General features: G+C 47.7%; 3 protein-coding genes across 3 annotated transcripts; all 3 read left to right on the plus strand.

The window, feature by feature from the left end:
- The first annotated feature begins 4,540 nt into the window (after window positions 1–4,540).
- Window positions 4,541–4,846, plus strand: LOC136055792 (feather keratin Cos1-1/Cos1-3/Cos2-1-like). The gene has a single exon (XM_065747669.1). The coding sequence runs from the start codon at window positions 4,541–4,543 to the stop codon at window positions 4,844–4,846; it is 306 nt and encodes a 101-aa protein (XP_065603741.1).
- A 9,796-nt stretch (window positions 4,847–14,642) lies between these two features.
- On the plus strand, window positions 14,643–15,476 carry LOC136055736 (feather keratin Cos1-2-like). The gene is made up of 2 exons (XM_065747603.1): window positions 14,643–14,741; window positions 15,124–15,476. The coding sequence occupies exons 1-2, from the start codon at window positions 14,643–14,645 to the stop codon at window positions 15,448–15,450; spliced, it is 426 nt and encodes a 141-aa protein (XP_065603675.1). The 3' UTR covers window positions 15,451–15,476.
- Window positions 15,477–25,854: 10,378 nt separating this feature from the next.
- LOC136055793 (feather keratin Cos1-1/Cos1-3/Cos2-1-like) lies at window positions 25,855–26,160 on the plus strand. Its single transcript, XM_065747670.1, has one exon. It carries the CDS (start codon window positions 25,855–25,857, stop codon window positions 26,158–26,160), a length of 306 nt encoding a protein of 101 aa, XP_065603742.1.
- Window positions 26,161–27,794: the final 1,634 nt, after the last annotated feature.

Raw genomic sequence — 27,794 nt, forward strand, 5'->3', positions numbered from 1 at the left:
CCAGGTCCCCTAAAAATCCAGAAGATGATGCTGGACTGATGATTGAGATCCTGGCCATAGATGCCTGAAAGGCTGTGTCCGGTGCTCTCTTCTAACAGAAGGGCAGCTGGGCTCTCTGAAAACATGACCGAAGCCCAATTTCCCTGTCTTCTGCTCTCTCTTCCCTCTTCCCTTTCTGCAGTCCCTGTAGGTCTCAAGACCACAAAAGCCTTGCCAGGGTTCTGCTGGCTTCTCTCCCTTTGTGGGGCAGGCAGATAGGTTTTTTGTTAGGATCTCAGCAACAGATGATGGGCACAAACTTCTGTCAGCTCCTGGTTACTGTCTGTACTGACAATGTTCTCTCTAAGTGAGATCATTTTTCTCTTAAGTGTCCTTACAGTTGTCTTCTTCCCAAACTCTACCTCCACATGAACGTTGTGGGAATAAAAGAAAGTGTATTTAGTGCAGAAGCTGTGGAAAAGGATAAACAGCATGAGAATGAAAGGCTGAGAACCAAGGACACTTCCAGATGAAAAGGAAAGCAAGTTCAAGTAAGCTGTGGGATGGCAGACCCTAATTGGAGGAAGAGTGCATGGCTTGGAATGACTCATGGTGCTGACCTTCAGCAGAGAGTCAGCAGAACTAGGACGATATCACAATCAGAAGTTGCCATCTCCAGGATGTGTTTTGCAGAACTGTTAACTGCCGGGAGTGTTTTTGTTGAGGCTCTCTACCAATGATTGTGTGCTATTTTCCATATGCCCGTCTTAAACACTATAAGAATAAGGCTGTCCGAGTAATAAACGGAGCATGGTTTAATCATATTGGTGTATGTCATGACTCTGGCCGTCTTCTCCGACGACAAGTGGCACCCGAACAGGGACCGGGATGCGCACATTGGCGGTGGAGCTGGACAGCGATAGAGCTGTACCTCAAAACCTCTGTGGATCGCGCCTGACGGGATCTCAGGAGACGGAGGCGTCGGAGATGGGGAGGACGAGTAGAGCTGTGAGGCAAGTGCCGCGTAGCAGGAGCGGGGTGGGGATCGCGACCCTACGTGCCCGCGGCTCGTCAAGGATTGCTGGCGTAAAGTTACAGATAAGATGGAGGTAGTGGTCTCAATCCAACTTTTGCTTAGTTAAGAGAGATGTATCTAGCAGCGTTGAAAAGCTGCGGGACTGCGGCGCCGCCCAACTGAACTACAGAGAGGGGGTTTCATGCGCGCCAGCACCGTTCTGCAGGACACGTAGTGAGCAGTCGGGAACTGTGGGGAGTGCCCTAATGAAGGAGCAACAAGTACCTCTCGGAGCATTACGAACAATTTTATAGTTTCAGAATCTATCTGTATCTAGCTCAGCGTTAGCTACTTCTCTTAAATGGATAAGTAAAAATATCTCCGAGTTTCCGATAATTGGGTTTTCTTTTGATGAGGAGCTTTGGGACAAAATTGGTGTAGCACTCTGGGAGGCTGCTACTAAAGACAAAACGGCCGCCAAACTTTTCCTCGTGTGGCGCCAAATTTCGGAAGCGCTTAAACGAACTCAACAAGGAAGGGCAAACTCTTTCGATTGTTCCCCATGCTCCCATCCCCCCCCCCTCCTGCCGCCGTCCCTCGGCACGGGAAGCAGCTCCTGCCGGGACGGGATCCGCGATTCCAACCTCACTCCCGCCCAGGGAGCAGGGAGCTCGACACCTCCTGCCGCACCCCCGCTTCTTTCCCCCCTCCCCCGCGCCGCTGCCGCTCGTCGCCCCCCCCCCTTCTCAAGCTGCCACCCTCCGCAACCCCCTCCCCCCTCCGCAAGCCGCGCAGGTTCCGCCCTCCGCTCCGCCCCCAACGATCGCCGCGCCCCTGCCGCCCTCCGCCCCGGCTACGTCGCCTACTGCTGCGTCTCTGCGGTCTGCGTGTAACTTGGTTAAAGCTGAGGAGGAACCAGAGGATCTTTCGGTTCCTGGTTTAGTAGATCCGGAAGACAAATCGAACTTTTTCCCTCCTGACGATAATTTGAAGGGAACGGGAGACAGAAATATTGTTGTACCCACAGTGTACTGCGGTGCTTTAGAGCAGTGCAGGCTGGTGTCCCGACTCGATCTAGGGATAGCTCAGAAAATGAAGTGTTACAATTGTGGGGAACCCGGTCATGTACAGAAGGACTGTTAAAAGTTTAGGCAAGCTTGTGCTGTTCTGCCTCGACCCTGTCCCCGGTGCGGGAAGGGGCTGCACTGGGCGAGAGACTGCCGATCTAAACTCCGTGTTGCTGCACGGCCCTCTGATCTGTCGGGAAAGGGGAAAATGAGCGCGAGCCCGCGCGCTATGACAACAAATACGGTCCCGAATCAGCCGGCCCGTGCCTGACCAGCTCGCAGAGACCAGCTACCGCCGGCAGCACAGGAGTGGATGTGGCCACCGCCCAGTCAGTGATTCTGACTGATACCAACCTTGACTCTTATCCCAGCAGCTATCATGGGCCCCCTTGGGAACGGACGCAGAGCACTCTTTGTTAGGATGCTCTTCTGTTACACAGATGGGACTTTTTATTTTATCGGGTGTTATAGATGCTGGCATTAACCAACAAAACCTTGCTCAGGCATATCATTGGGCTGTTTTACCACGAGGAATGCTTAATAGCCCAACAATATGCCAACTGACTGTGACAGATGCATTACAACCAGTATGAAAGGCTAGGCCTCACGTCCTTATTTATCATTACATGGATGATATATTACTAGCAGCAGAATGAGAAGAGAGTCTAAAGGACACTTTAATGCTCATACGGCAGGCAGTTCAATCTGTTGGTTTACAAATAGCAGAAGAAAAGGTGCAACTTAGTTCTCTATGGAAATATTTAGGATGGAAAAATACATCTCGTACCATTCAGCCTCAAAGCCTCAAAATAGTACCTCACATACAGACATTGAATGATCTGCAAAAATTGTTAGGTTACGACCGCTTTTGGGTATTATTACTCAAGAGCTGCACTAACAGTTCCAGCTACTCAAAGGAGACCAGGATTTAACCTCTAAAAGACAGTTAACACCACAAGAGCTACAATGCTTAGACTCTGTAATAACATCACTGCAACATCGATATAGCCATCGTGTTTGTTTATCATTACCAGTATCTCTTACAATAATACAAATTCCTATCAGCTGTATAGCTTGTTATGTCAGTGGGATACCTCAAGAAGCGATCCTCTCATTATCCTGGAATGGATATTCTTACCGCATACCTTTTCAAAAACCAATACATCACGAGTGGAGGTGTTTGCAATACTAATATGACAAGGTCAACATAGTTTACAAATTTTACAAGCTTCTGATCCAGATTGCATCTACATACCCACTACTAAAACAGATCTAGCTTGGATGTGCGTACATTCACTCAAATTCGTACAAACTCGAAAAACGTACAAAGGTGAGGACATGAAGGGTGTCTTTCGTTTTCTGGAGAGATGGAGAGGTATGGATTTGGTAGATGGTTCACACAGAGGAGAAGCAGTGGGTTGGATGGCTGAAGTATTTTTTTCCTCAAAGATCTCTCTTAGTGAGATCTACAAAGAGTCTGGACTGACCCCCTTTTAGTTTTTTGAACCTGTGTATGATGCAGTGAAAAAGAAACGCGTGGTGTCTCCCAGGAAGTATAATCTTCCCAACAGAACATGGAAGTGGAACAGTGAAATCTTCTGGGAGCTGTAGCTCATGCTTCTCTTCTGACACAGGCAATGGAACTATAGACAATCTATTGAACTGCAGAATTTATTCTTTAATTTCCCATGCACTACATGATGTTATAATGTGTAGTACTGATAACCAAAGTCATAAAATCATGACAGTATGCATGCACCAAACCAGGCTGACTCCACTTGCCTCCTCCAGACCTGATCACCACTACAGATGAGTCATCTGCCTCATCAGTGCAATTCTGCCCTATAAATCTTTGAGCCTAAAATCACAGCACTTCAAAGAATCCTTCATTAGAGAATGCGCACGTCATAAAACTGCAAATGAAAAGGTAGCACTGCAGGAAACCAAAACCAAGGCTGTATAATGAGAAGGGATAGCTTGCATTGAAGGCTAGCTTGCCAGAAAATTATTACCTACATCAACGGTGCCTCCGGACCTGCAGCAACGAAGGACCATTATAAATGGCAGCTCAAGTCCCAACTTCCCCATCTACTTCTCCTGCTTTCTCCTCATTGGGAAACTCCTCATTGGGAAATGCAAAACCCTCTCTCCTCCTGGTGTGTCAATATAAATCTTATCAGACAGTGGATCTCGATGCTATGGGAGACCATGGAGGAGATAATGACTGCTCAGAGAGTGCTTGGGAGACAGGTTTCTTGGCTTTAGATTTCTGCACTCAGAGAGAGTCTCTCTGGGTCAGACAGCAGTTTGTAGGGTCCTGGCATAATAAAGTGATATGACCTCCTTTCTCACCCTTCTGCTCTAGCCTTAGCAGTCATCATGGCTCCATTGTGAGAGGCTATCCCAGCTGCCCCTCACATACCTTCATGCCATAGTTCCTTCAATCCCTCTCTCTCAGGTATAAGCCCATTCTCAAGACATGTCCTGCTACACCCAGTGCGTGCCTTGCCGGCCCTGCGGCCCAACCCCACTGGCCAGCAGCTGCAATGAGCCCTGTTTCAGACAGTGTCAGAACTCCAACATCGTCATTGAGCCCTCTCCCGTGGTGGTGACCTTGCCCGGTCCCATCCTCAGCTCTTTCCCGCAGAACACTGTTGTGGGATCCTCCACCTCTGCTGCTGTTGGCAGCATCCTCAGCTCTGAGGGAGTGCCCATCGCCTCCGGGGCCTTTGACTTGTCTGGCTTCGACAGCCGTTACTGTGGCAGAGGGTGTCCGCCTTCCTAGTGCCGCTGGCCATGGTCCCGGTTAAATTCTTCCTTAACCACGAACATGGCACTGGACCAAGAAAGAATCTTTCATCCACTGCTTTCAGAATTCCTGACCGTCCTCAGCTAATCTAGGAAATTCTTAATGGAAACGACAAGACAGGGCTTTCCGACAACCTGACTCATGTCTCTGCTTCTATTTCTCTACTGAAATCTCCCTTCACATCTAGTTGTGTTCCCCACGCCCCTCACCCCCCACCTTCCCCGTGTTGTGGTGGGCTGTGAGGCTCCTCAGAACCAACCACATCCCTTGCAAGAAAGACAGACACTTTCCTTGCATGAGCTCAAACATGGGATCTGGCGTATCCTGCACTGTGGTGCCTCTACTCAGTGTGACCTGGTTTTCCTCTGTAAAAATTCATTAAAGATTTCTGCATCTCATTAGAGCTTTTGTTGTTACTTTTTCCATGTATCAACTGCACAGCTGCCCAGGGAGAATGTCTTTGCTCTTGGTAGGTATAAGAGGGATGTTTCATGAGGCCCTTCTCCATTCCCAGAAAAATGGCTGGTTGTGCTGCATTGCAGAGGCTCCTCTCCTGGGCACTGTTCATTGCAGATGAAATGGATAGCCCTGACTGCAGCACAGCAAGTGGCGTTCAGCCTTCGTATTGAAGTGTGTCTGCCCACATCAACCCTCTCTGAATATTCAAAGACAAAACAAAAACTCTGACTTCAACACAACCACAACCTTCAATCTCACATAGAGAATTCAAGACTTGAGAAGAAGACAGAATGGGCTGTGTTGGTCAGGCACACAGATCTTCCCAGCAGGTGCTCTGAATGGAAATTTTTGTCCTTTTCCCTTTTTCTCATAGTCCCAAGATGCTTCCCCTCTGTCCTTGCAAGGCTTCGCCTGGAGTATTGTGTCTGGTTCTGGCCTCCCTGGTACAAAAAGCACAGAGATCTCCTTGAAAGAGTCCAGCAGAGGGCTAAAAAGATGATAAAGGGCATGGAACATGTCTCTTATGGGGGAACACTTAAAAATGGAAATGTTCCCTGTCTTCACTCACGGGAGATTTTGCCTGACAACTGTGATTTTTCAAATTTGATTTTAAATCCTTAAAGAATTGAGTAGGGCAACAAGAAAATTCACAGATCTCCTGCAATTCAGGAGGTTACACTTTCACCTCTTCAAGGCTCTGCTTAGCGGAGTACCATGGAACAAAGCTCTGAAACAAGCTGGGACACAAGAAAGCCAATTTCTATTTAGGAATCACCTCTTCCGAGCTCAAGAGCACACCCCAGCAAATAGGAAGCCATGCAGAAAAGACAGAAGTCCTGCATGACTGAATAAGGAACTCCTGTCCAACCTCAAAAACAAAAAGGAAAACAGTCACTCTGTCCTCTGTAGCTTGTAAGATCACAAGTAGATTGTCCTGAAACCTACACAAAAGTAAATGGAGAATAGAGAGGTGATTGGTGATTGTTTGGAAGACGTCCTAATGGCTGAATCTTGCCTGGAAAAAACGATGGCCTGGAATTTTGTTGGTGGGTTCCAGGGGTTTAGGGGATCTCACTCTCTCACTGCTGAAATGAACACCAGTAAGCCTTCCATGGCATGCAGGTGGAGTTTGTGAGATCTCTCCCTCCTCCATTAAATGTACCTGCTGTTGCTCAAAAGCTTGGTTTACTATCACAAGATAAGGAAATCAGTCTGGAGAAGTGTCGTCTCACATATGCAACGTGGCCTCCTCCAGTTGTTCCCTATCTACTGCCTCCTTTATAATCTTCTATCAAGTGTTTGGAACATTAACACGTTTGCTTCATCCTTGGGACGAAGCTATATCCCAATAGGAAACCCACACAAAGGGGAGAGCCAAAACGTTTAGTCATCAGAGTGATTTGAGGAGGCAGAATAGGTCGAAGTATATCCTCGTGTACAGGAAGCCTTGAGTATCCAGCTGATGCTTGAAGGAGCTTATCCTGAGGATGGCACTTCAAACAGCCCCACTGCACTGAACCCCACTGACATGACTTGCATACTCTGAACCTGAGCATACCTGAGTTGAGTCATCTGCCACACCAATCCAATTCAGCCCTACAAATGTCTGTACCATTCATAGCAACACTTTACAGAATCCTTCATTAGAGGATGGGCATGGCGTGAATCTGGAAATGAAAAGGTAGCACTGCAGGAAACCAAATCACTGCCCATATAATGAGAAGGGATAGCTTGCATTCAAGATTAGCTTCTCAGAAAATTATTGCCTGCGTCAGTTGTGCCTCTATAGCTGAAGCAATGAAGGACTAGTATAAAAGGCAGCCAAATTCCCACCTCTCCCATCCATTACTCTTGCTTACCTCTCGCTGGGAACCAGGTGAGTGTGAAGCCTTCCCTCCTCCTTTTGCTAAATGAGACTTTGCCTCAATAGGAATCTATTCAGGTAGTGGAGTTCCATGCCATGGGATTCAACGGAGGGGATAAAGTCTGCGTAGAGAGTGCTTGCGACTCAGCTCATATGGCTTTTAATTGATGCAGTCAAAGTGAGTCTGCCTGGGCTACATTGCTCTTTGTAGCACTGACATAGTGAATGAAGGGTTTTGACCTTCTTTCTCAGCCTTCTCCTCCAGCCTTAGCAGTTGTCTCAGCACCTTTGTGAGAAGCTACTCAAGCTGTGCTGAATATATCCTCATAAGTCTGCATAGAGAGTACTTGGGACACAGCTCTCTGTAGAGCCCTGGCATAATAAAGGAGTGTGACCTTTCTCACCCATCTTCTCCAGCCTTAGCAGTTGTCTTGCTATGTCTGTGAGAGGCTACTCAGACTGCCCCTCACATATCATCATGCTCTACTTTCTTCTATCCCTCTCTCTCAGGTATAAGCCCATTCTCAAGACATGTCCTGCTACACCCAGTGCGTGCCATGCCGACCCTGCGGCCCAACCCCACTGGCCAGCAGCTGCAATGAGCCCTGTGTCAGACAGTGTCAGAACTCCAACATCGTCATTGAGCCCTCTCCCGTGGTGGTGACCTAGCCCGGTCCCATCCTCAGCTCTTTCCCACAGAACACTGTTGTGGGATCCTCCACCTCCGCTGCTGTTGGCAGCATCCTCAGCTCTGAGGGAGTGCCCATCACCTCGGGGGGGTTTGACTTGTCCGGTTTCGGCAGCCGCTACTGTGGCAGAAGGTGCCCAACGTACTAGTGCCACTGGCCATACTCCTGGAGAAATTCTTTGAAAAACTGGGAACGTGGCACTGGAACCAGAGGGAATCTACCAGCCACTACTTTCAGAATTCCTGACTGTGCTCAGCTAATCCAGGATATGCTTAATGGAAACGGCAAGACAGGGCTTTCTGACAACCTGACTCATGTCTCTGCTTCTATTGCTCTACTCACTTACATATCTTTTTCTTCACTTTTAATTCTGTTCCATACCCCCCAACTCCCCTGTGTTCCTGTGGTCTGTGAGGCTCCTCAGAACCAACCACATCCTTTGCCAGAAAGGCAGGCACTCAACGCATGAACTCAAACATGAGGTCTGGCAAATCCTGTACTGCGGTTCCTCTACTCAGTGTGACCTGGTTTTCCGCTGTAAATATTCATTAAAGATTTCTGCATCTCATTAGAGCTTTTGTTGTTACTTTTTCCATGTATTAACTCCACAGCTAGTCGTGGAGAATGGCTTTGCTCTTGGTGGGTGTAAGTTGGGTGTTTCATGAGTCCCTTCTTAATTCGCAGAAGAATGGGTGGTTGTGCTACACTGCAGTGGCTCCTCTCCTGGGACTGTCCATTGTGGATGAAAAAGATACCTCTCAGTGCAGCACATCAATTGGCTATCAGCCCTCATCCTGTTGCGTGTCTGTCCACATCAATCCTCTCTGAACATTCAAAGAGAAAACACAAACACTGCTGTGCTCACATGTCCAACTAGCAGTATCTGGGAGCCACGGCAGCAAAACACCTTGCAGGCTCATAGAAACGGTGCACCAACTGTTTTCATCAGTGATGCAGAAGGCAAGTAGGTGAGAAAACAGAAAAGAATTGTGAGGATGCCCCACTGCTGCGAAACAATGCTCATGCTATCAGTTGGGCCATTCTGCCCACCTCATACATAGGTGTGTTTGATTCGTATTGGTCTCAATTAATCGCTGCCGCGGATACCGTGCTCATTTCTCTCGAGATCTCAGGGAGGTGCACCCCGCTCAGGACGGAGTTTGGCGGCCCTTGGAGGCAGCGCCCCCTGCGGGCCCGGACAGCACTGTGCCCCCGTTCTACCTCCGCCCGCCGCGGTTCGTGCCCGGCCACAGCCCCTGCTCCTCACTCCGTGCTACCAACGCGCAGTAATACACCGCCGCGTCCCCCAGCCGTGGCCGGGAGAGCCACAGGGCGCTGGAGCGGCGGTCTGCCGACACCGACAGCCGCCCCGGCGGGTCTGGCATCTCCTTGGAGCCCTTAAAGGCACTGACAAGGAATGCGGGGCCTCGGCCCGGGATCTGACGGTACCAGTGGATGTAGTCGTTGGGCTGTATGTTTGGGTGTGAGCAGGTGATGTTGATGCCGGTGCCCTCGCTGGTCTGTGCCGACGGCTCCTGCTGCACCTGGGCTCTGCTCACAGCCACTGCCGAGAAGAAAAGAAGCAGTAAAATCAGAAAATTCCATTTCAGAATAATTGTAAAAAAGAGAAAATTCCATTCCGCCGGCGTCAGCCCTGCGCACCCAGGAGCACCGCAGCCAGCCCCGCGGCCCCGCACCGCCGCATCCCGTCGCTCTGCTGCTCCTGCCAGCCCCGGCTCTGCTTCACCCCGAATCTGCCGTCGCCTTCAGCTCCGCCCCGGGGGTGCGCCCTTCGCCGTTTCTCGGGGGCTTGTCTGAGCTGTTCTAGGCGAATCGCTGTCTTTCGGATGTGTAGGAATGGCATCTAAAGGAATCTGCTGCAAAACACATCGTTGAAGAAGGAGTGAACGGGTTGCATCATTTCAGTAGTTCCCGAGTCCTGCCTTCTAAAGATACGTTTGTTGTATGTTGTTCTATCGTTGCTGTGTGCGCTGTTCCTCATCTGTCTTGACCCCTGAATGCTGACAGAGAGCGGCACCACAATCACATCTCTCAACCAAATGCCCCTGGATGCATCTCACCTCATCTCAAGGGTACAAGCAAGTCCAACTGTGTTATGTGCCTCATACTGTTTCCTTTCTTCATAGGAAGTGCTGCTTCATTGCCGTGAATTCGGTGAATAAGCTGAGACAACGTGTTGGTCTTACTCAAAGACTCAACATGAAAACAGAGGAAAAATAAGCATTAATTGTGTTTGATATTTACTTCTCAACGTTTTACACATTTCGTGGTCCACTGGGTATACCAGCTCCTTTGCTTGCACACCGGAGTGGGCTTGTCTTGTGCTTTGAGGAGGCTGTCTTCAAAGATGAGCAAGATCTCCTGCACTGTTTCCCCTCCAGGGCACTTTCCATCTTCTGACACCTGGCTTCCTGAAGAACATAAGATTTACATTTTGAAATCTACAATTGCAGTTCTGCCCTTGGTAAGTCCTCTCAGGGTCTTAAGCTGCACAGACTCATGGTCACTGCAGCCAAGGCTATCCCTTTATCCATACAATAATCCTCCTTTTTTGTGAGGAAGAATTTCAATAGACAGCCTCCCTTAATCAGTTCCTCAGCTATCTGGACTTAGAAATTGTCTTCCTTGGATTTCAGAAATGTCCACAATTCCCGATTTCCAGCCATACTGCCCTCCTAGCATTTATTGGGGTGGTTAAGTCACTGCTGTCTGGAAGATGACCCGCAAGGAAGAGCTACAGGGGGTAACACACTGATATGCAGACAAGCCCTGGGAGTCCCTCTATAGCATCCAAGGTACCAGTCCTTGCCAAGGATGAACAGCCAAGACTTCACTGAATTAGTGTATCCCCTAGGAAAAAAAAAAAAAAAGAGTTGTCTCCCTTAAATCTCACACAGCTTTTTTCCTTCCCATGGGCATAAAGCTTGGGTTCAGTCACTTCTGATGAGTGCCCACACAACGGACTTAATTTGTCCTCCCCAGTGCCCAGAGGGCTATGCCTCTTCTGAAGCTGCATGACTGTGAGTAAAGCAAGAGTGTTTTTCTTGTTTCTGGATATCACCATCTTTCAGACTCAACCATCTTCTCTGCCCCTCTGTGACATTTTGGACATGGCCACCGCCTGCCACACCTTCCTTGCTTTGTGTAGTTTGGGCACTAGTCTTAATCTAAGGACACCCTTGAAGAACAGCTGAGAACCTGAGAAGCACAGACATCCTGGAGTTGACATCAGTCTCAAGAAGAGTCTGCATTGTGGTCCAGCATCCAAGAATTCCCACTGAATTTTAAGATGCATTGAACGCTCCATGGCCAACTGGTCAAAAATTCATTCCCTCGCTATAGCTAGCCTTGCTGTGTCTTCGAATATTCGATCAATACCTCGAATATCGAGCAATACCTCGAATATTTTTTGCAGTTCTGAGTTTCTAAATGTAAGAACGGTGTTAAAGACGTATAAATGGCCAGAGGAGGGCAGCAGAGCTGAAAGTGCGGTTGGAAGGCCAATCCTGTGAGGAGAGCCTGAGGACGGGCGCATTGCCCAGTTTAGAGAAGAGAAAGCATAGAGGCAACCTCATTGCTCTCTACAACATCATGAGGAAGGAAAGCAGAATGAGAGGTGCCAGTCTGTTCTCCCGGGTGGCTGGTGACAGGACACATGAGGGAATGGCAAAAAACACCACCAGTAGAAGTTTGGGCTGGATAATAATGATGCCATAAATCAGCCAGTTGTGAAACACACTAAGACTCCTATTGGAGTGTTACAAAGCAGTCATTCTTTATTTTCAGGACACATGGGGGGTAAGCACCCCTTTTCATGCATATCTTACATAAATGGTCTTCAGTTTATATATGTTACTTCAGTTGCATACACAAATGTTTTCTCTGTTCAGAACATACGTACTCTATTTTTCCCCCTAAATCATTAACCTGGAGTTCTGCCTCCTTGTACATGTCCAGTGTTCTTGTGGTGCTAGAACTGCAACTGGCTGGACCAAGTCAAGTACTCTTCCTACCTGTGGTCACTGCTTGAACTGTACCTTCATCAATGCTCAGTTAGCTCCTTGTCTTGATCACACAGTACTTGCACTCACAGAATTAGATGAATCAAGGTAAAATTTTCCTTATCTACTCAATATTAAGTTAGGTATGTCATTGTTATCTACTTGGTACAGGGGCACAGATTCTTCCTGTTTTCTAAACAAACTCCAGGGCTATCTACAAATGAGCATTAGCAAGCTTAAGAATCTTGCTACAGATTGTATCACTAGGAAAAACTAGTTCAATGTAAAGGTGGTCAAACACTGGAACAAGTTTCCCAGGCACGTGGATGATGCCCCAAGTCTGTCAGCGTTGAGAAACATTTGGACAGTGCTTTTATTAGTATGCTTTTCCTTGTGGTTAGTGCTAAATATGTCAGGCAGTTGAACCTGATGATATTTGAAAGCACCTTCCAGTTCCTCTCCTCTCCATTATCTGTATTAGCAGAAAGACAGAGCTTAACAGAATCTATCAGTTGCCTGAAGCGGCAATGATGTCCTATGCCAAGTTTTGCATCAATGATATAAATATCTCTCAACCTTTTCACAAATTGGAGATCTCCGTCTCTTCAGAACTTCCCATACTTTATCTTCCTTTCACGTTTTTTTTTTTTTTTTTTCTCGTTAAGGAGAGCCATGGTGCCAGCCCGATTAGGTCTAGCTTTGTGACTAATGGAGTGGAGTGGAGGGACTGATGGACCCAGAACCCAGGATTGGGAGAAGGGTAAAGACAAGGAGGTGGGTCCAGAGAAGGAAAACAGCAGAAACAAGGTAATGTTAAAAATTAATCTACTCAATATGATAGTGGAATGTAAGATCACAGCATCATAGAAACATAAAATGGTTTGTGTTGGAAGGGACCTTTAAGATCATCTAGTTCCAAACCCCCTCCCATAGAACACAGTATTATATAGTATAACTGGAATTGTAGCTAATAAGCAAAATAAAATGAGAGTCAGATTGTCAAAAACAGAGGCCTTACTCTAATGATGAAGATGGGATGGCTATGGAGCACACACTACAGAGGCCAGCATTAAAAGAGGACAGTCTTGGGACTCCCAGTCACTTCTAAGGTTTCCTCTGAGTCTCCTGAGAGCTGTAGTGCATTCTTCTCTTCTGAGAGCAACAACTATCAACAATCCAGAGAGCTGCAGCATTAACTCTTTAACTCGAAGTGCCTTTATACTACTTCTATGTACTGCTACTATTAATTCCTTAATGAATATAGCTTCTATGTTTGGAGTGTATTATGGAATGCTAGAAAATGAATGCTGTGAATTCAATTTACGTGTAAGGTGGGAACCCCCTGCTTTTGGGTGGTGCCATGAAGGTCAGGAGTACCTGAGGTCTCCCCCTACAAAGTGGGAACAACCTCTCCACAGTCACTCAGTGGAAGGGGGTTGTCAGGTCTCTAAAGTGGACCTGAGCCCAGAGAGACAAATGTGTGCGTGATGGAACATACTCTTGAATTTCACACACTTCCCAGTGACCCTTGTGGAAGAACAGCCTCCTTCTGACATTGTCACAGCAGGCTTTGGGGTGTCTGGCAATGAACCAGATGTCCCTTAAAATCTGGATGCACTTCCTGGGTACCCTGACTCAAATTCCAGTGAGGGACACAGAGGTGCTGGTGGATGATGACCAAAGGACGCTTCACCAGTTTGGCACAGAGGCTTTCCTACTTCCAATGGCTCGACAAGAGAAGGACCCATGCTGCTCTGGTTTGTTGTTGCTTCTGCCCAAGCTTTCATTCCTGGCATGAATCTGCACCAGGCCCATGAGAAGGTGTGCCGCTGGTTTCAGTAGGGGGGACACATGTCCTGCCCTATACAGCAACGAGACTGCATTGAAGGCATGTTTACTGAGCAGTGGGTTCACATAAGGTGGGCAGGACTTCTCAACCTTTCTCTGTGTACATTAAGCTAACCCCACCCTTTGGAACTACTTAGTCTTGAGGAGAGCTGTTCTTTCCTGGCCTGGAGAGACAGGGAGGGGTGAACATCACCCTTCTAAAACATGCTCAGTATTACGATGGGGAATTAATCTCAGGATCATAACTAGTGTGAGGCGGCCGTCCTTGAAGCGCGAGATCGGCAGTATTAAAGGGTGACAGTTTTAGGCTTTGAAAAGAAAAAGAGACTGAAGATACCAAAGTTTTCATTTCTGTGCCTGCGCTGGGAAGCATCTCTGCCAGGTTTGATCTGAGGTTGTTCAGCTATGCTCAGGCTTCTTCTGGACACGGCTTGTCTCTGGAGTCCGTGGACAGAGCAGTGGAGAGCGGCCCTGATGTGACCAGAAAACGTGTTGTTCTGTGGGACACACAAGTCACATGAACACTCACCTACTCATGAATACGTGCAGAATCATGCAAACATCTATACCCACAGGCACTTGCATAAATCTAGCACGCAGGCTCTAGCTGTTTCATGCCGATATCCTACTAAGGAGGCTGATATCTTTTCACTTTGCTGGATTCTTCCAGCACGTGAGGTGAATGTTCTGCCCACGCTGATGCATACTGCCTGGAAACGCATGGGTCTTTCTTTCTGCCACTCCAAAGATGACTTTTGGGAGGAATAGGAATGAAATAAATCAGGATGTGAGAAGTAGCAGCACAGGAAACCAACACAGATACCATATCATTAGCTGGGATGTTTTGCATTCAAGAGGATCTTGTCAGAAAATAATCACTGCCGCAAGAGATGCCTCTGGAAGTGGGGCAGCTGGAGTCCATTATAAAAGCCAAGCCAGCTCCTTGCCTTCTCATTCGCTTCTCTTGCCTCCTTCTTCTTGGGATCAAGGTGAGTGTGAAGCCCCTTCTTGTGCTCTTCATTCTCCTAACAGAGTTCTGAGCTCAGTGGAACTCTCAGCTGCTTTTAGCTGTTTTCCATGCCTGGCTCTACTTTTCATGAGAGAGAGAAGTGGGGAGAATGTTTCTCATGGGTGACGGCTGGGCCTGTAAGGAGGTGGCTTGCGGGCTAGCGTCTAGGCAGTAACTGGGTAGGTATCAGTGGTGTTACTCGCCTCTACCAAAAGGGAAGCAAGAATCCCTTGTACATTTGTGAATGGTCTTCAGCTCCCAGCACTGCATGAGCACTGATTCCATCATAGTGTGGTGATGGGCTGCTTCACATAAGTCAATATAGTTTTATTCCTTGTTTGCTCTTCCTCCTCCTCTGCTAGGTGCAACTGCATCCTCAAGACATGTCCTGCTACGATCAGTGTGTGCCATGCCGGCCCTGCGGCCCGACCCCCCTGGCCAGCAGCTGCAATGAGCCCTGTGTCAGGCAGTGCCAACCCTCTACCATCGTCATCCAGCCCTCTCCCGTGGTGGTGACCCTGCCAGGACCCATCCTCAGCTCCTTCCCGCAGAACACCGCCGTGGGATCCTCCACCTCCGCTGCTGTTGGCAGCATCCTCAGCTCTGAGGGAGTGCCCATCAACTCTGGAGGTCTCGACCTCTCCTGCATTTCCAACCGCTACTGTGGCAGAAGGTGCAACCCCTGCTAAAGATGCAGTACACTCACCCAGACAAAGACACCTAGGAACACTGAGGATGGCACTTGTCAGAGCTACTAATGTTGTGATGCTGATTTTCCCCAGCAAGACAGATCCCATTATGGCACCTCTGTCAGCACCGAGGAAGTCTACTGACCAACATTTTTACTCACTCTTCCTATCTCATATCATTGTTGTCTTTTCCCTTTAGAGATCACTGTTAGTACCTGCCCAAATGAGTCCTGAGTGACCTGCTTGACCCTCTACAACACTGGCCTGGGAGGTAGGGCTCAGTGGCAATGCAAAGAGGAACAGATTATACTCTGCCCTTGCTGCTGGCTGCACTCAGAGTATCCACTTGGAGCGACTTCATTTCCTTCCTCAGGCTCAATAAACATTTCCTGCATCCTTTATTCTGACCGCCCATGCTTTTTTTTTTTTTTTTTTTTTCTTTTCTTTTTCTTTTTCCGAATGCTTATATGTGATCAAACGATTAAATTTGTTGATGATGGTGAAGGAATTGAGTGCACCTTCAGTAAATTTGTGAAAGACACCTAGTGGTTTAAAAAAGTTAATCTTCCTGAATTTACTACTGTGGGACCCGGACAGCCTCAAACACTGTGCTGGAGCTAACTGTGTGATCTTTAACAATACCATGTGCCAAACCCAGCTCTTTGGTTACGACAACTCATGCATGGCTACTGGTTTGGGGTGGAGCTGCTGGAAAAGTGCACAGAGGAAAAGGATCTGGTTGTGTTGATTGACAGCCAACTGAACATGAACCAGCAGTGTGCTCAGGCTGCTAAGAAGGCCAGAAGCATCCTGGCTTGTATCAGAAATAGCATAAGCAGTGGAACAATAGATGTGATCATGCCCCTGTACTCGGCTAAGGCAAGGCTCCACCTTGAGCACTGTATTAATTTTTGGCCCCTCATTACGAGGAAGTCCTTCAAGTCGTGGAGCATGTCCTCAGAAGGGCGATGAGGCTGTGAAGTCTTATGACAAACAGCTGAGTGCACTGAGATGATTCTGAAGAACAGGAGGTTCTAGAGTGACTACACCTCTTTCTGCACTTTCCAGAAAAGTGGTCATAGAATGTTGAAATATAAAAATGTTGGCCTCTTTTCCCAGGTAATTAGCAATAAGACAAGATGTAATGACTTCAGTCAGAAACACCAGTCTCCTTCTTCCCCTAGTGAGTGCCAGAAATACAGTCACAAAACAAAGCAGAACCCCAGAGTGGAAGAGCCAGACATGTGGCCAGGGAGGACCCAAGGTCACTGGAGATATTGACAATGAGGGGAACAGAATAGTCTGAGCACCAGGACAGCAGTTCACAACAGCAGGACAGCAGTTTCACAGGGAATCTTCTCTGACGAGATCTCTCCTTCCCAATTCCAGTCAGATTGGCTGAATTTCCATACTTCATTGGGCTGCTTGAACATTTCGTGGTATGATGGAGCACACTTTACGAAGAGTGGATGAAGAACTGGGTGTTCCGGTTAGCCTGGAGTCTTAAGGGTGCATGGTGTAATTTCCTGACCCCATATGTACGACAGCTGTAGACAGAAGCCCATGGTATGTCCTTGCTCCATCTCTTCAGGGCCAGAGCATCGAGGCAGCAGGGCCAAAGGAGTCTGAAGGGAAGTGGCTGTGGTAGTCTGAAGAGAATGTGTGCGTGGTGTTGCTTACGGCCACAGTACATTCCGTGGAAGAAGGCTGGCAAATGCCAAACCATTTTGTCTAGGCATGTTTTTTAAGGGAAAGATTTTCAAAGCATAGCAAGATCATGTTTTTCCTCCACAAGAATGATGTAAATTGATACTGGAGATCCCCACTCTCCCTCAGGGTGTGTGCAAATCCATTCCGATCTCCTGCTCTTAATCCAAACCAAAGCAGTGTGGAAGAGCTGCTGCTGAGAGGTCTTAGGTTGCATTTGGGGGATGATGGCAGGGCCAGATTGGGACAGTGTCCCAGAGGCCAGGCTCAGCATCACTGTAGAAATGGACAATGATATTCCTGCTGCAATGCAAAATATTGTGTATGCCAATCAGAGGGCAACAGTGAGAAGATTAGGTATTCAGTAATACTCAGATGACTGTACCTTTCACCAGGAAACACAAATGTTTCTCCTGATGACATAAAAATTCTCCAGAGTTTTTGGAACAACTGTATAGCAGATCTCCATGTAGATGAAGTTGTTGAGGAAGATGCAGATTGGCATCCTCAGGTGCCTTTCACTTCCCACAGTGACTAAGGTGAGGCCATTCCCATCAAGATTAGGAGACACTTGGGAAAGATAACGACAAACAGGAACATGTGCCAGCTGGGGCACTCTGTTTAAGCCCAAGAGAATCAATTTGGTCACCTTTCTGTCCTTCTAAAAAAGATAGGAAAGGAAAAAGAAGCATTAAAGGAATCAGCCACACAGCCCATGTCATCGTCTGCTTTCTATTCATCACAAGCACCTTACAAAAATGTCACATTCATGAAGGCTGTGTCTGGTCCTGGGGAAGCACAGGGTCACCATGAAAGGCAGCCTGATTCCTTGGCCGTCTAATCTTTGTGTCTCTTTCATTTTTACTTGGGAATCGTGTGAGCCTGAAGCCCTTCTCCCACATCCTTTTCTGATTATGCCAATAACTTGTGTGCTGGGTTCTGGTGCTGCTTCTTACAGGATGAGGAGGAAAGGAGGAGGACTGACTCAGTCTATGTGGGGCTTGGTGGAGTCGGATTTTCAACTAATACAGAGACAGCAGCCTTCTTTTGTCTGGCTTCTCTTTTCAGATCATCTCTGGATGAAGCAAAGACAGCAATTTGTCCCTTTCTGCAGTTGGCTGGTGAATCCAGACAGCCAAGATGGTACACTGGTGTGCTCATGGGAAGGTGATGAACTTCTACTTACACATCCCTGTGTTCTGTTTCCTCCCTGCAGTCTCTCCCATTTACAACTTCATCCCTCATCCATGTCCTGCTATGATCAGTCTCTGCCATGCCCAATGCTTGCCATGCCAGCCTTGTGGTCTGACACTGCTGCTCAAAAGCTGCAAAGATGCACTGCCAGAACTCCAGTCATTGCTGTGAATCCACCTGTTATAGTGGTCCTGTCTGACCCCATCCACAGCTCCTTTCTGCAGCGCACTATTGTGGGATCCTCCACCTCTGCTGTCTTTGGCAGCATCCTCAGCAGTCATGGAGTCCCCACCACCTCTGTTTGCTGTGATCTCTCCTGCATTGCCTGATGCTACTGCAGCAGATGTTTCCAAACTTGTGCTAAAGCTACTGAGTGGAGCCCAGCCCAGGTCCCCTAAAAATCCAGAAGATGATGCTGGACTGATGATTGAGATCCTGGCCATAGATGCCTGAAAGGCTGTGTCCGGTGCTCTCTTCTAACAGAAGGGCAGCTGGGCTCTCTGAAAACATGACCGAAGCCCAATTTCCCTGTCTTCTGCTCTCTCTTCCCTCTTCCCTTTCTGCAGTCCCTGTAGGTCTCAAGACCACAAAAGCCTTGCCAGGGTTCTGCTGGCTTCTCTCCCTTTGTGGGGCAGGCAGATAGGTTTTTTGTTAGGATCTCAGCAACAGATGATGGGCACAAACTTCTGTCAGCTCCTGGTTACTGTCTGTACTGACAATGTTCTCTCTAAGTGAGATCATTTTTCTCTTAAGTGTCCTTACAGTTGTCTTCTTCCCAAACTCTACCTCCACATGAACGTTGTGGGAATAAAAGAAAGTGTATTTAGTGCAGAAGCTGTGGAAAAGGATAAACAGCATGAGAATGAAAGGCTGAGAACCAAGGACACTTCCAGATGAAAAGGAAAACAAGTTCAAGTAAGCTGTGGGATGGCAGACCCTAATTGGAGGAAGAGGGCATGGCTTGGAATGACTCATGGTGCTGACCTTCAGCAGAGAGTCAGCAGAACTAGGACGATATCACAATCAGAAGTTGCCATCTCCAGGATGTGTTTTGCAGAACTGTTAACTGCCGGGAGTGTTTTTGTGGAGGCTCTCTACCAATGATTTTGTGGATCAATGACATCATCCAACCAAATGCCCTTGGATGTGTCCAAACCCTTCTCAAGAACACAAGTATGTCTGTCAGGATTAAGCTCTCCTCAAGGTTTTCTTCCTTTATGGCGTGTAATACATAATTTCCATGGGTTTTATGAAAGTTACTCATAGACGTTGGAGTTCTGACTATAATGCTGATAAAGAAAAAAAGGAACAAAAAGTATTAATTACGCTAGACATTTACTTCTCATTACAGCCCTTTTCTCAGGGTCCCATGGACATACAGTCTCCTTAGCTTTCTTTTTACACCTCCCCTCCCCTCCCCTCCCCTCCCCTCCCCTCACCTCCCCTCCCCTCCCCTCCCCTCCCCTCCCCTCCCCTCCCCTCCCCTCCCCTCCCCTCCCCTCCAGTCCCCTCCCCTCCCCTGCCCTCCCCTCCCCTCACAGCTGTAGGACCCGGAAGACAGACATGGACAGAATCTATTGGATACCTGAATGACAGTGATGTCCTATGCCCACTTATGCATCAGTGATAGAAAAATTGCTTGAACTTTGTGCAAAATTGAGATGCCCCAACCCCCACCCTACCAACTTGCAATGCTGCACGTGCTCCTATCTCTCTACTGTTTGTTTGCTTCTTTCTTTTCCCCATTTTTTCTCCCTAAAGGGGACAAAACTTCACTGCAATGTTACGTTAACTCTGCCATGCTGTGATATCAATTCCTGAACCCTGTGACAATCCACTGCTCATCATGGAGATAAGTTTCAAAGTAAGACTCTGTCGATTCCCGTGATTCCCTTCTGGTCCCATTCCTGGGCTGGTTGATCTCTTCTGTGATCAGTTTATTGCTGCTTTTGAAGTCAGTCGCTCTGAAGTCAGTTTCTTAACAGGACCCCCTTCATGTCGGTCTGAACTTCTGGGATCACTTTGAGTCTCCAGTGTATTCTGAATACATGTAGATATACATAACCTGTAATATTATTGTTTTTATTCAAAAGATTGGCAAGTTTGTAGTCTGTAAGTATTGTTAGTCCATTTTCTTACTGAGAATTTTGTTAAACACATCAGTATCAATCTATAGTCGTTGCTATGTTTCTGAATTTTAAAATCTCAAAATGCCTTTTTACTACTTCTAAGTTGCTACTATCAATTCCTTGAAGAATATAACTCCATGTTTGGGTATATTATAGAATGCCACAATCTGACTACTATAACTTCTAGTTACCCTTGGGTTGGAAACCCCCTTCTTACAGGTCATGCTATGAGTGTCAGGTCTTGCCATGCAGCTCTCTGGAACAGCATCTCCACAGTCACCCAGCGGAAGGGGGCTGTCCTTGGCTGTGCTCTCTTTAACCTTCCTCTGAGCCCAGATATACAAATCTCTAGGAGAAGGTTTGCACTCTGGAACTGTACGCACTACACTGACAGCTGATGACCAAAGGACTCTTCCCCACTTTGTTATAGAGTCTAACCATCCTCCCATGACACAGCAACAACCAGAGCCGTGTTCCTATGGTTCGATGCCACTTTGGCCCAAGGTTTCAGCCTGGGAATGAGTCAGCAGAGGCTTTGCAGCCTCCGCATTTTGTTCTTGAGCTTGCATTTACATAAGCCTCCTGTCCTTCAGCTTATATCAGCCCAAGTTGTTCTCACAATATGCTCATGAATCTGTCACCTCCTCACCTCTTGCTCACCCTCAGCCTACTGCTGTCAAGGAGACTGGAGAGAGCCTTGCTCTTGTGCCAGCATTGCTGAGCAATGCACAAAACATGGGTGGGATATCAATGCTGTTCTAGCTACAGCACTAACATAGACTGGTGTGGGAAAGATTAACTCCACCCCAGCCAGACCCACTACAGGCAAGAGGAAACAAAATTGGAACACGTGCATAAGCACGACAGAGGGTGCACTCAGCTGAGGACTCCCTGGGGTAAAATTCAGCAGGGATTTTGAGAAGCATTTGTGTGAAGACAATGCCCTAATGTACTAATGGATTTCTATATTATGCTGAGAGGCTGCAAAGAGAGTAGAAGTGTCCAGGGAACCATGCAGAAGACAATAGATCAAGTGATTGATCTTGGATGAGAGAAATCATCTCTATTGGGCCTTGCCTTGAGGCCTGAGAAGCCCATACGAATATCAATGATTTTTTGTTGCAGCTACTCAAAATTAAAAGAAAGAAATGGCCCAAGGAATCCCTGAGGAGTGATCCAGGCTGACATCATTTCCCTCTGCTGGATTCTTTCAGCACGTGAGGTGCGTGTTCTGCCCACCGTGATGCATACTGTGATGCATACCCTATCTACTGCCTCCTTTATAATCTTCTATCAAGTGTTTGGAACATTAACACGTTTGCTTCATCCTTGGGACGAAGCTATATCCCAATAGGAAACCCACACAAAGGGGAGAGCCAAAACGTTTAGTCATCAGAGTGATTTGAGGAGGCAGAATAGGTCGAAGTATATCCTCGTGTACAGGAAGCCTTGAGTATCCAGCTGATGCTTGAAGGAGCTTATCCTGAGGATGGCACTTCAAACAGCCCCACTGCACTGAACCCCACTGACATGACTTGCATACTCTGAACCTGAGCATACCTGAGTTGAGTCATCTACCAATGATTGTGTGCTATTTTCCATATGCCCGTCTTAAACACTATAAGAATAAGGCTGTCCGAGTAATAAACGGAGCATGGTTTAATCATATTGGTGTATGTCATGACTCTGGCCGTCTTCTCCGACGACAAGTGGCACCCGAACAGGGACCGGGATGCGCACATTGGCGGTGGAGCTGGACAGCGATAGAGCTGTACCTCAAAACCTCTGTGGATCGCGCCTGACGGGATCTCAGGAGACGGAGGCGTCGGAGATGGGGAGGACGAGTAGAGCTGTGAGGCAAGTGCCGCGTAGCAGGAGCGGGGTGGGGATCGCGACCCTACGTGCCCGCGGCTCGTCAAGGATTGCTGGCGTAAAGTTACAGATAAGATGGAGGTAGTGGTCTCAATCCAACTTTTGCTTAGTTAAGAGAGATGTATCTAGCAGCGTTGAAAAGCTGCGGGACTGCGGCGCCGCCCAACTGAACTACAGAGAGGGGGTTTCGTGAGCGCCAGCACCGTTCTACAGGACACGTAGTGAGCAGTCGGGAACTGTGGGGAGTGCCCTAATGAAGGAGCAACAAGCACCTCTCGGAGCATTACGAACAATTTTATAGTTTCAGAATCTATCTGTATCTAGCTCAGCGTTAGCTACTTCTCTTAAATGGATAAGTAAAAATATCTCCGAGTTTCCGATAATTGGGTTTTCTTTTGATGAGGAGCTTTGGGACAAAATTGGTGTAGCACTCTGGGAGGCTGCTACTAAAGACAAAACGGCCGCCAAACTTTTCCTCGTGTGGCGCCAAATTTCGGAAGCGCTTAAACGAACTCAACAAGGAAGGGCAAACTCTTTCGATTGTTCCCCATGCCCCCGCCCCTCCTGCCGCCGTCCCTCGGCACGGAAGCAGCTCCTGCCGGGACGCGATCCGCGATTCCAACCTCACTCCCGCCCAGGGAGCAGGGAGCTCGACACCTCCTGCCGCACCCCCGCTTCTTTACCCCCCTCCCCCGCGCCGCTGCCGCTCGTCGCCCCCCCCCCTTCTCAAGCTGCCACCCTCCGCAACCCCCTCCCCCCTCCGCAAGCCGCGCCGGTTCCGCCCTCCGCTCCGCCCCCAACGATCGCCGCGCCCCTGCCGCCCTCCGCCCCGGCTACGTCGCCTACTGCTGCGTCTCTGCGGTCTGCGTGTAACTTGGTTAAAGCTTGGTTAAAGTTAGTAGATCCGGAAGACAAATCGAACTTTTCCCCTCCTGACGATAATTTGAAGGGAACGGGAGACAGAAATGTTGTTGCACCCACAGTGTACTGCGGTGCTTTAGAGCAGTGCAGGCTGGTGTCCCGACTCGATCTAGGGATAGCTCAGAAAATGAAGTGTTACAATTGTGGGGAACCCGGTCATGTACAGAAGGACTGTTAAAAGTTTAGGCAAGCTTGTGCTGTTCTGCCTCGACCCTGTCCCCGGTGCGGGAAGGGGCTACACTGGGCGAGAGACTGCCGATCTAAACTCCGTGTTGCTGCACGGCCCTCTGATCTGTCGGGAAAGGGGAAAATGAGCGCGAGCCCGCGCGCTATGACAACAAATACGGTCCCGAATCAGCCGGCCCGTGCCTGACCAGCTCGCAGAGACCAGCTACCGCCGGCAGCACAGGAGTGGATGTGGCCACCGCCCAGTCAGTGATTCTGACTGATACCAACCTTGACTCTTATCCCAGCAGCTATCATGGGCCCCCTTGGGAACGGACGCAGAGCACTCTTTGTTAGGATGCTCTTCTGTTACACAGATGGGACTTTTTATTTTATCGGGTGTTATAGATGCTGGCATTAACCAACAAAACCTTGCTCAGGCATATCATTGGGCTGTTTTACCACGAGGAATGCTTAATAGCCCAACAATATGCCAACTGACTGTGACAGATGCATTACAACCAGTATGAAAGGCTAGGCCTCACGTCCTTATTTATCATTACATGGATGATATATTAATAGCAGCAGAATGAGAAGAGAGTCTAAAGGACACTTTAATGCTCATACGGCAGGCAGTTCAATCTGTTGGTTTACAAATAGCAGAAGAAAAGGTGCAACTTAGTTCTCTATGGAAATATTTAGGATGGAAAAATACATCTCGTACCATTCAGCCTCAAAGCCTCAAAATAGTACCTCACATACAGACATTGAATGATCTGCAAAAATTGTTAGGTTACGACCGCTTTTGGGTATTATTACTCAAGAGCTGCACTAACAGTTCCAGCTACTCAAAGGAGACCAGGATTTAACCTCTAAAAGACAGTTAACACCACAAGAGCTACAATGCTTAGACTCTGTAATAACATCACTGCAACATCGATATAGCCATCGTGTTTGTTTATCATTACCAGTATCTCTTACAATAATACAAATTCCTATCAGCTGTATAGCTTGTTATGTCAGTGGGATACCTCAAGAAGCGATCCTCTCATTATCCTGGAATGGATATTCTTACCGCATACCTTTTCAAAAACCAATACATCACGAGTGGAGGTGTTTGCAATACTAATATGACAAGGTCAACATAGTTTACAAATTTTACAAGCTTCTGATCCAGATTGCATCTACATACCCACTACTAAAACAGATCTAGCTTGGATGCTCGTACATTCACTCAAATTCGTACAAACTCGAAAAACGTACAAAGGTGAGGACATGAAGGGTGTCTTTCGTTTTCTGGAGAGATGGAGAGGTATGGATTTGGTAGATGGTTCACACAGAGGAGAAGCAGTGGGTTGGATGGCTGAAGTATTTTTTTCCTCAAAGATCTCTCTTAGTGAGATCTACAAAGAGTCTGGACTGACCCCCTTTTAGTTTTTTGAACCTGTGTATGATGCAGTGAAAAAGAAACGCGTGGTGTCTCCCAGGAAGTATAATCTTCCCAACAGAACATGGAAGTGGAACAGTGAAATCTTCTGGGAGCTGTAGCTCATGCTTCTCTTCTGACACAGGCAATGGAACTATAGACAATCTATTGAACTGCAGAATTTATTCTTTAATTTCCCATGCACTACATGATGTTATAATGTGTAGTACTGATAACCAAAGTCATAAAATCATGACAGTATGCATGCACCAAACCAGGCTGACTCCACTTGCCTCCTCCAGACCTGATCACCACTACAGATGAGTCATCTGCCTCATCAGTGCAATTCTGCCCTATAAATCTTTGAGCCTAAAATCACAGCACTTCAAAGAATCCTTCATTAGAGAATGCGCACGTCATAAAACTGCAAATGAAAAGGTAGCACTGCAGGAAACCAAAACCAAGGCTGTATAATGAGAAGGGATAGCTTGCATTGAAGGCTAGCTTGCCAGAAAATTATTACCTACATCAACGGTGCCTCCGGACCTGCAGCAACGAAGGACCATTATAAATGGCAGCTCAAGTCCCAACTTCCCCATCTACTTCTCCTGCTTTCTCCTCATTGGGAAACTCCTCATTGGGAAATGCAAAACCCTCTCTCCTCCTGGTGTGTCAATATAAATCTTATCAGACAGTGGATCTCGATGCTATGGGAGACCATGGAGGAGATAATGACTGCTCAGAGAGTGCTTGGGAGACAGGTTTCTTGGCTTTAGATTTCTGCACTCAGAGAGAGTCTCTCTGGGTCAGACAGCAGTTTGTAGGGTCCTGGCATAATAAAGTGATATGACCTCCTTTCTCACCCTTCTGCTCTAGCCTTAGCAGTCATCATGGCTCCATTGTGAGAGGCTATCCCAGCTGCCCCTCACATACCTTCATGCCATAGTTCCTTCAATCCCTCTCTCTCAGGTATAAGCCCATTCTCAAGACATGTCCTGCTACACCCAGTGCGTGCCTTGCCGGCCCTGCGGCCCAACCCCACTGGCCAGCAGCTGCAATGAGCCCTGTGTCAGACAGTGTCAGAACTCCAACATCGTCATTGAGCCCTCTCCCGTGGTGGTGACCTTGCCCGGTCCCATCCTCAGCTCTTTCCCGCAGAACACTGTTGTGGGATCCTCCACCTCTGCTGCTGTTGGCAGCATCCTCAGCTCTGAGGGAGTGCCCATCGCCTCCGGGGCCTTTGACTTGTCTGGCTTCGACAGCCGTTACTGTGGCAGAGGGTGTCCGCCTTCCTAGTGCCGCTGGCCATGGTCCCGGTTAAATTCTTCCTTAACCACGAACATGGCACTGGACCAAGAAAGAATCTTTCATCCACTGCTTTCAGAATTCCTGACCGTCCTCAGCTAATCTAGGAAATTCTTAATGGAAACCACAAGACAGGGCTTTCCGACAACCTGACTCATGTCTCTGCTTCTATTTCTCTACTGAAATCTCCCTTCACATCTAGTTGTGTTCCCCACGCCCCTCACCCCCCACATTCCCCGTGTTGTGGTGGGCTGTGAGGCTCCTCAGAATCAACCACATCCCTTGCAAGAAAGACAGACACTTTCCTTGCATGAGCTCAAACATGGGATCTGGCGTATCCTGCACTGTGGTGCCTCTACTCAGTGTGACCTGGTTTTCCTCTGTAAAAATTCATTAAAGATTTCTGCATCTCATTAGAGCTTTTGTTGTTACTTTTTCCATGTATCAACTGCACAGCTGCCCAGGGAGAATGTCTTTGCTCTTGGTAGGTATAAGAGGGATGTTTCATGAGGCCCTTCTCCATTCCCAGAAAAATGGCTGGTTGTGCTGCATTGCAGAGGCTCCTCTCCTGGGCACTGTTCATTGCAGATGAAATGGATAGCCCTGACTGCAGCACAGCAAGTGGCGTTCAGCCTTCGTATTGAAGTGTGTCTGCCCACATCAACCCTCTCTGAATATTCAAAGACAAAACAAAAACTCTGACTTCAACACAACCACAACCTTCAATCTCACATAGAGAATTCAAGACTTGAGAAGAAGACAGAATGGGCTGTGTTGGTCAGGCACACAGATCTTCCCAGCAGGTGCTCTGAATGGAAATTTTTGTCCTTTTCCCTTTTTCTCATAGTCCCAAGATGCTTCCCCTCTGTCCTTGCAAGGCTTCACCTGGAGTATTGTGTCTGGTTCTGGCCTCCCTGGTACAAAAAGCACAGAGATCTCCTTGAAAGAGTCCAGCAGAGGGCTACAAAGATGATAAAGGGCATGGAACATGTCTCTTATGGGGGAACACTTAAAAATGGAAATGTTCCCTGTCTTCACTCACGGGAGATTTTGCCTGACAACTGTGATTTTTCAAATTTGATTTTAAATCCTTAAAGAATTGAGTAGGGCAACAAGAAAATTCACAGATCTCCTGCAATTCAGGAGGTTACACTTTCACCTCTTCAAGGCTCTGCTTAGCGGAGTACCACGGAACAAAGCTCTGAAACAAGCTGGGACACAAGAAAGCCAATTTCTATTTAGGAATCACCTCTTCCGAGCTCAAGAGCACACCCCAGCAAATAGGAAGCCATGCAGAAAAGACAGAAGTCCTGCATGACTGAATAAGGAACTCCTGTCCAACCTCAAAAACAAAAAGGAAAACAGTCACTCTGTCCTCTGTAGCTTGTAAGATCACAAGTAGATTGTCCTGAAACCTACACAAAAGTAAATGGAGAATAGAGAGGTGATTGGTGATTGTTTGGAAGATGTCCTAATGGCTGAATCTTGCCTGGAAAAAACGATGGCCTGGAATTTTGTTGGTGGGTTCCAGGGGTTTAGGGGATCTCACTCTCTCACTGCTGAAATGAACACCAGTAAGCCTTCCATGGCATGCAGGTGGAGTTTGTGAGATCTCTCCCTCCTCC

Source organism: Cyrtonyx montezumae, unplaced genomic scaffold (assembly GCF_038088225.1).
Source record: "Cyrtonyx montezumae isolate F1298 unplaced genomic scaffold, pur_monq_1.0 scaffold_48, whole genome shotgun sequence".
In the NCBI taxonomy this organism is placed as follows: domain Eukaryota; kingdom Metazoa; phylum Chordata; class Aves; order Galliformes; family Odontophoridae; genus Cyrtonyx; species Cyrtonyx montezumae.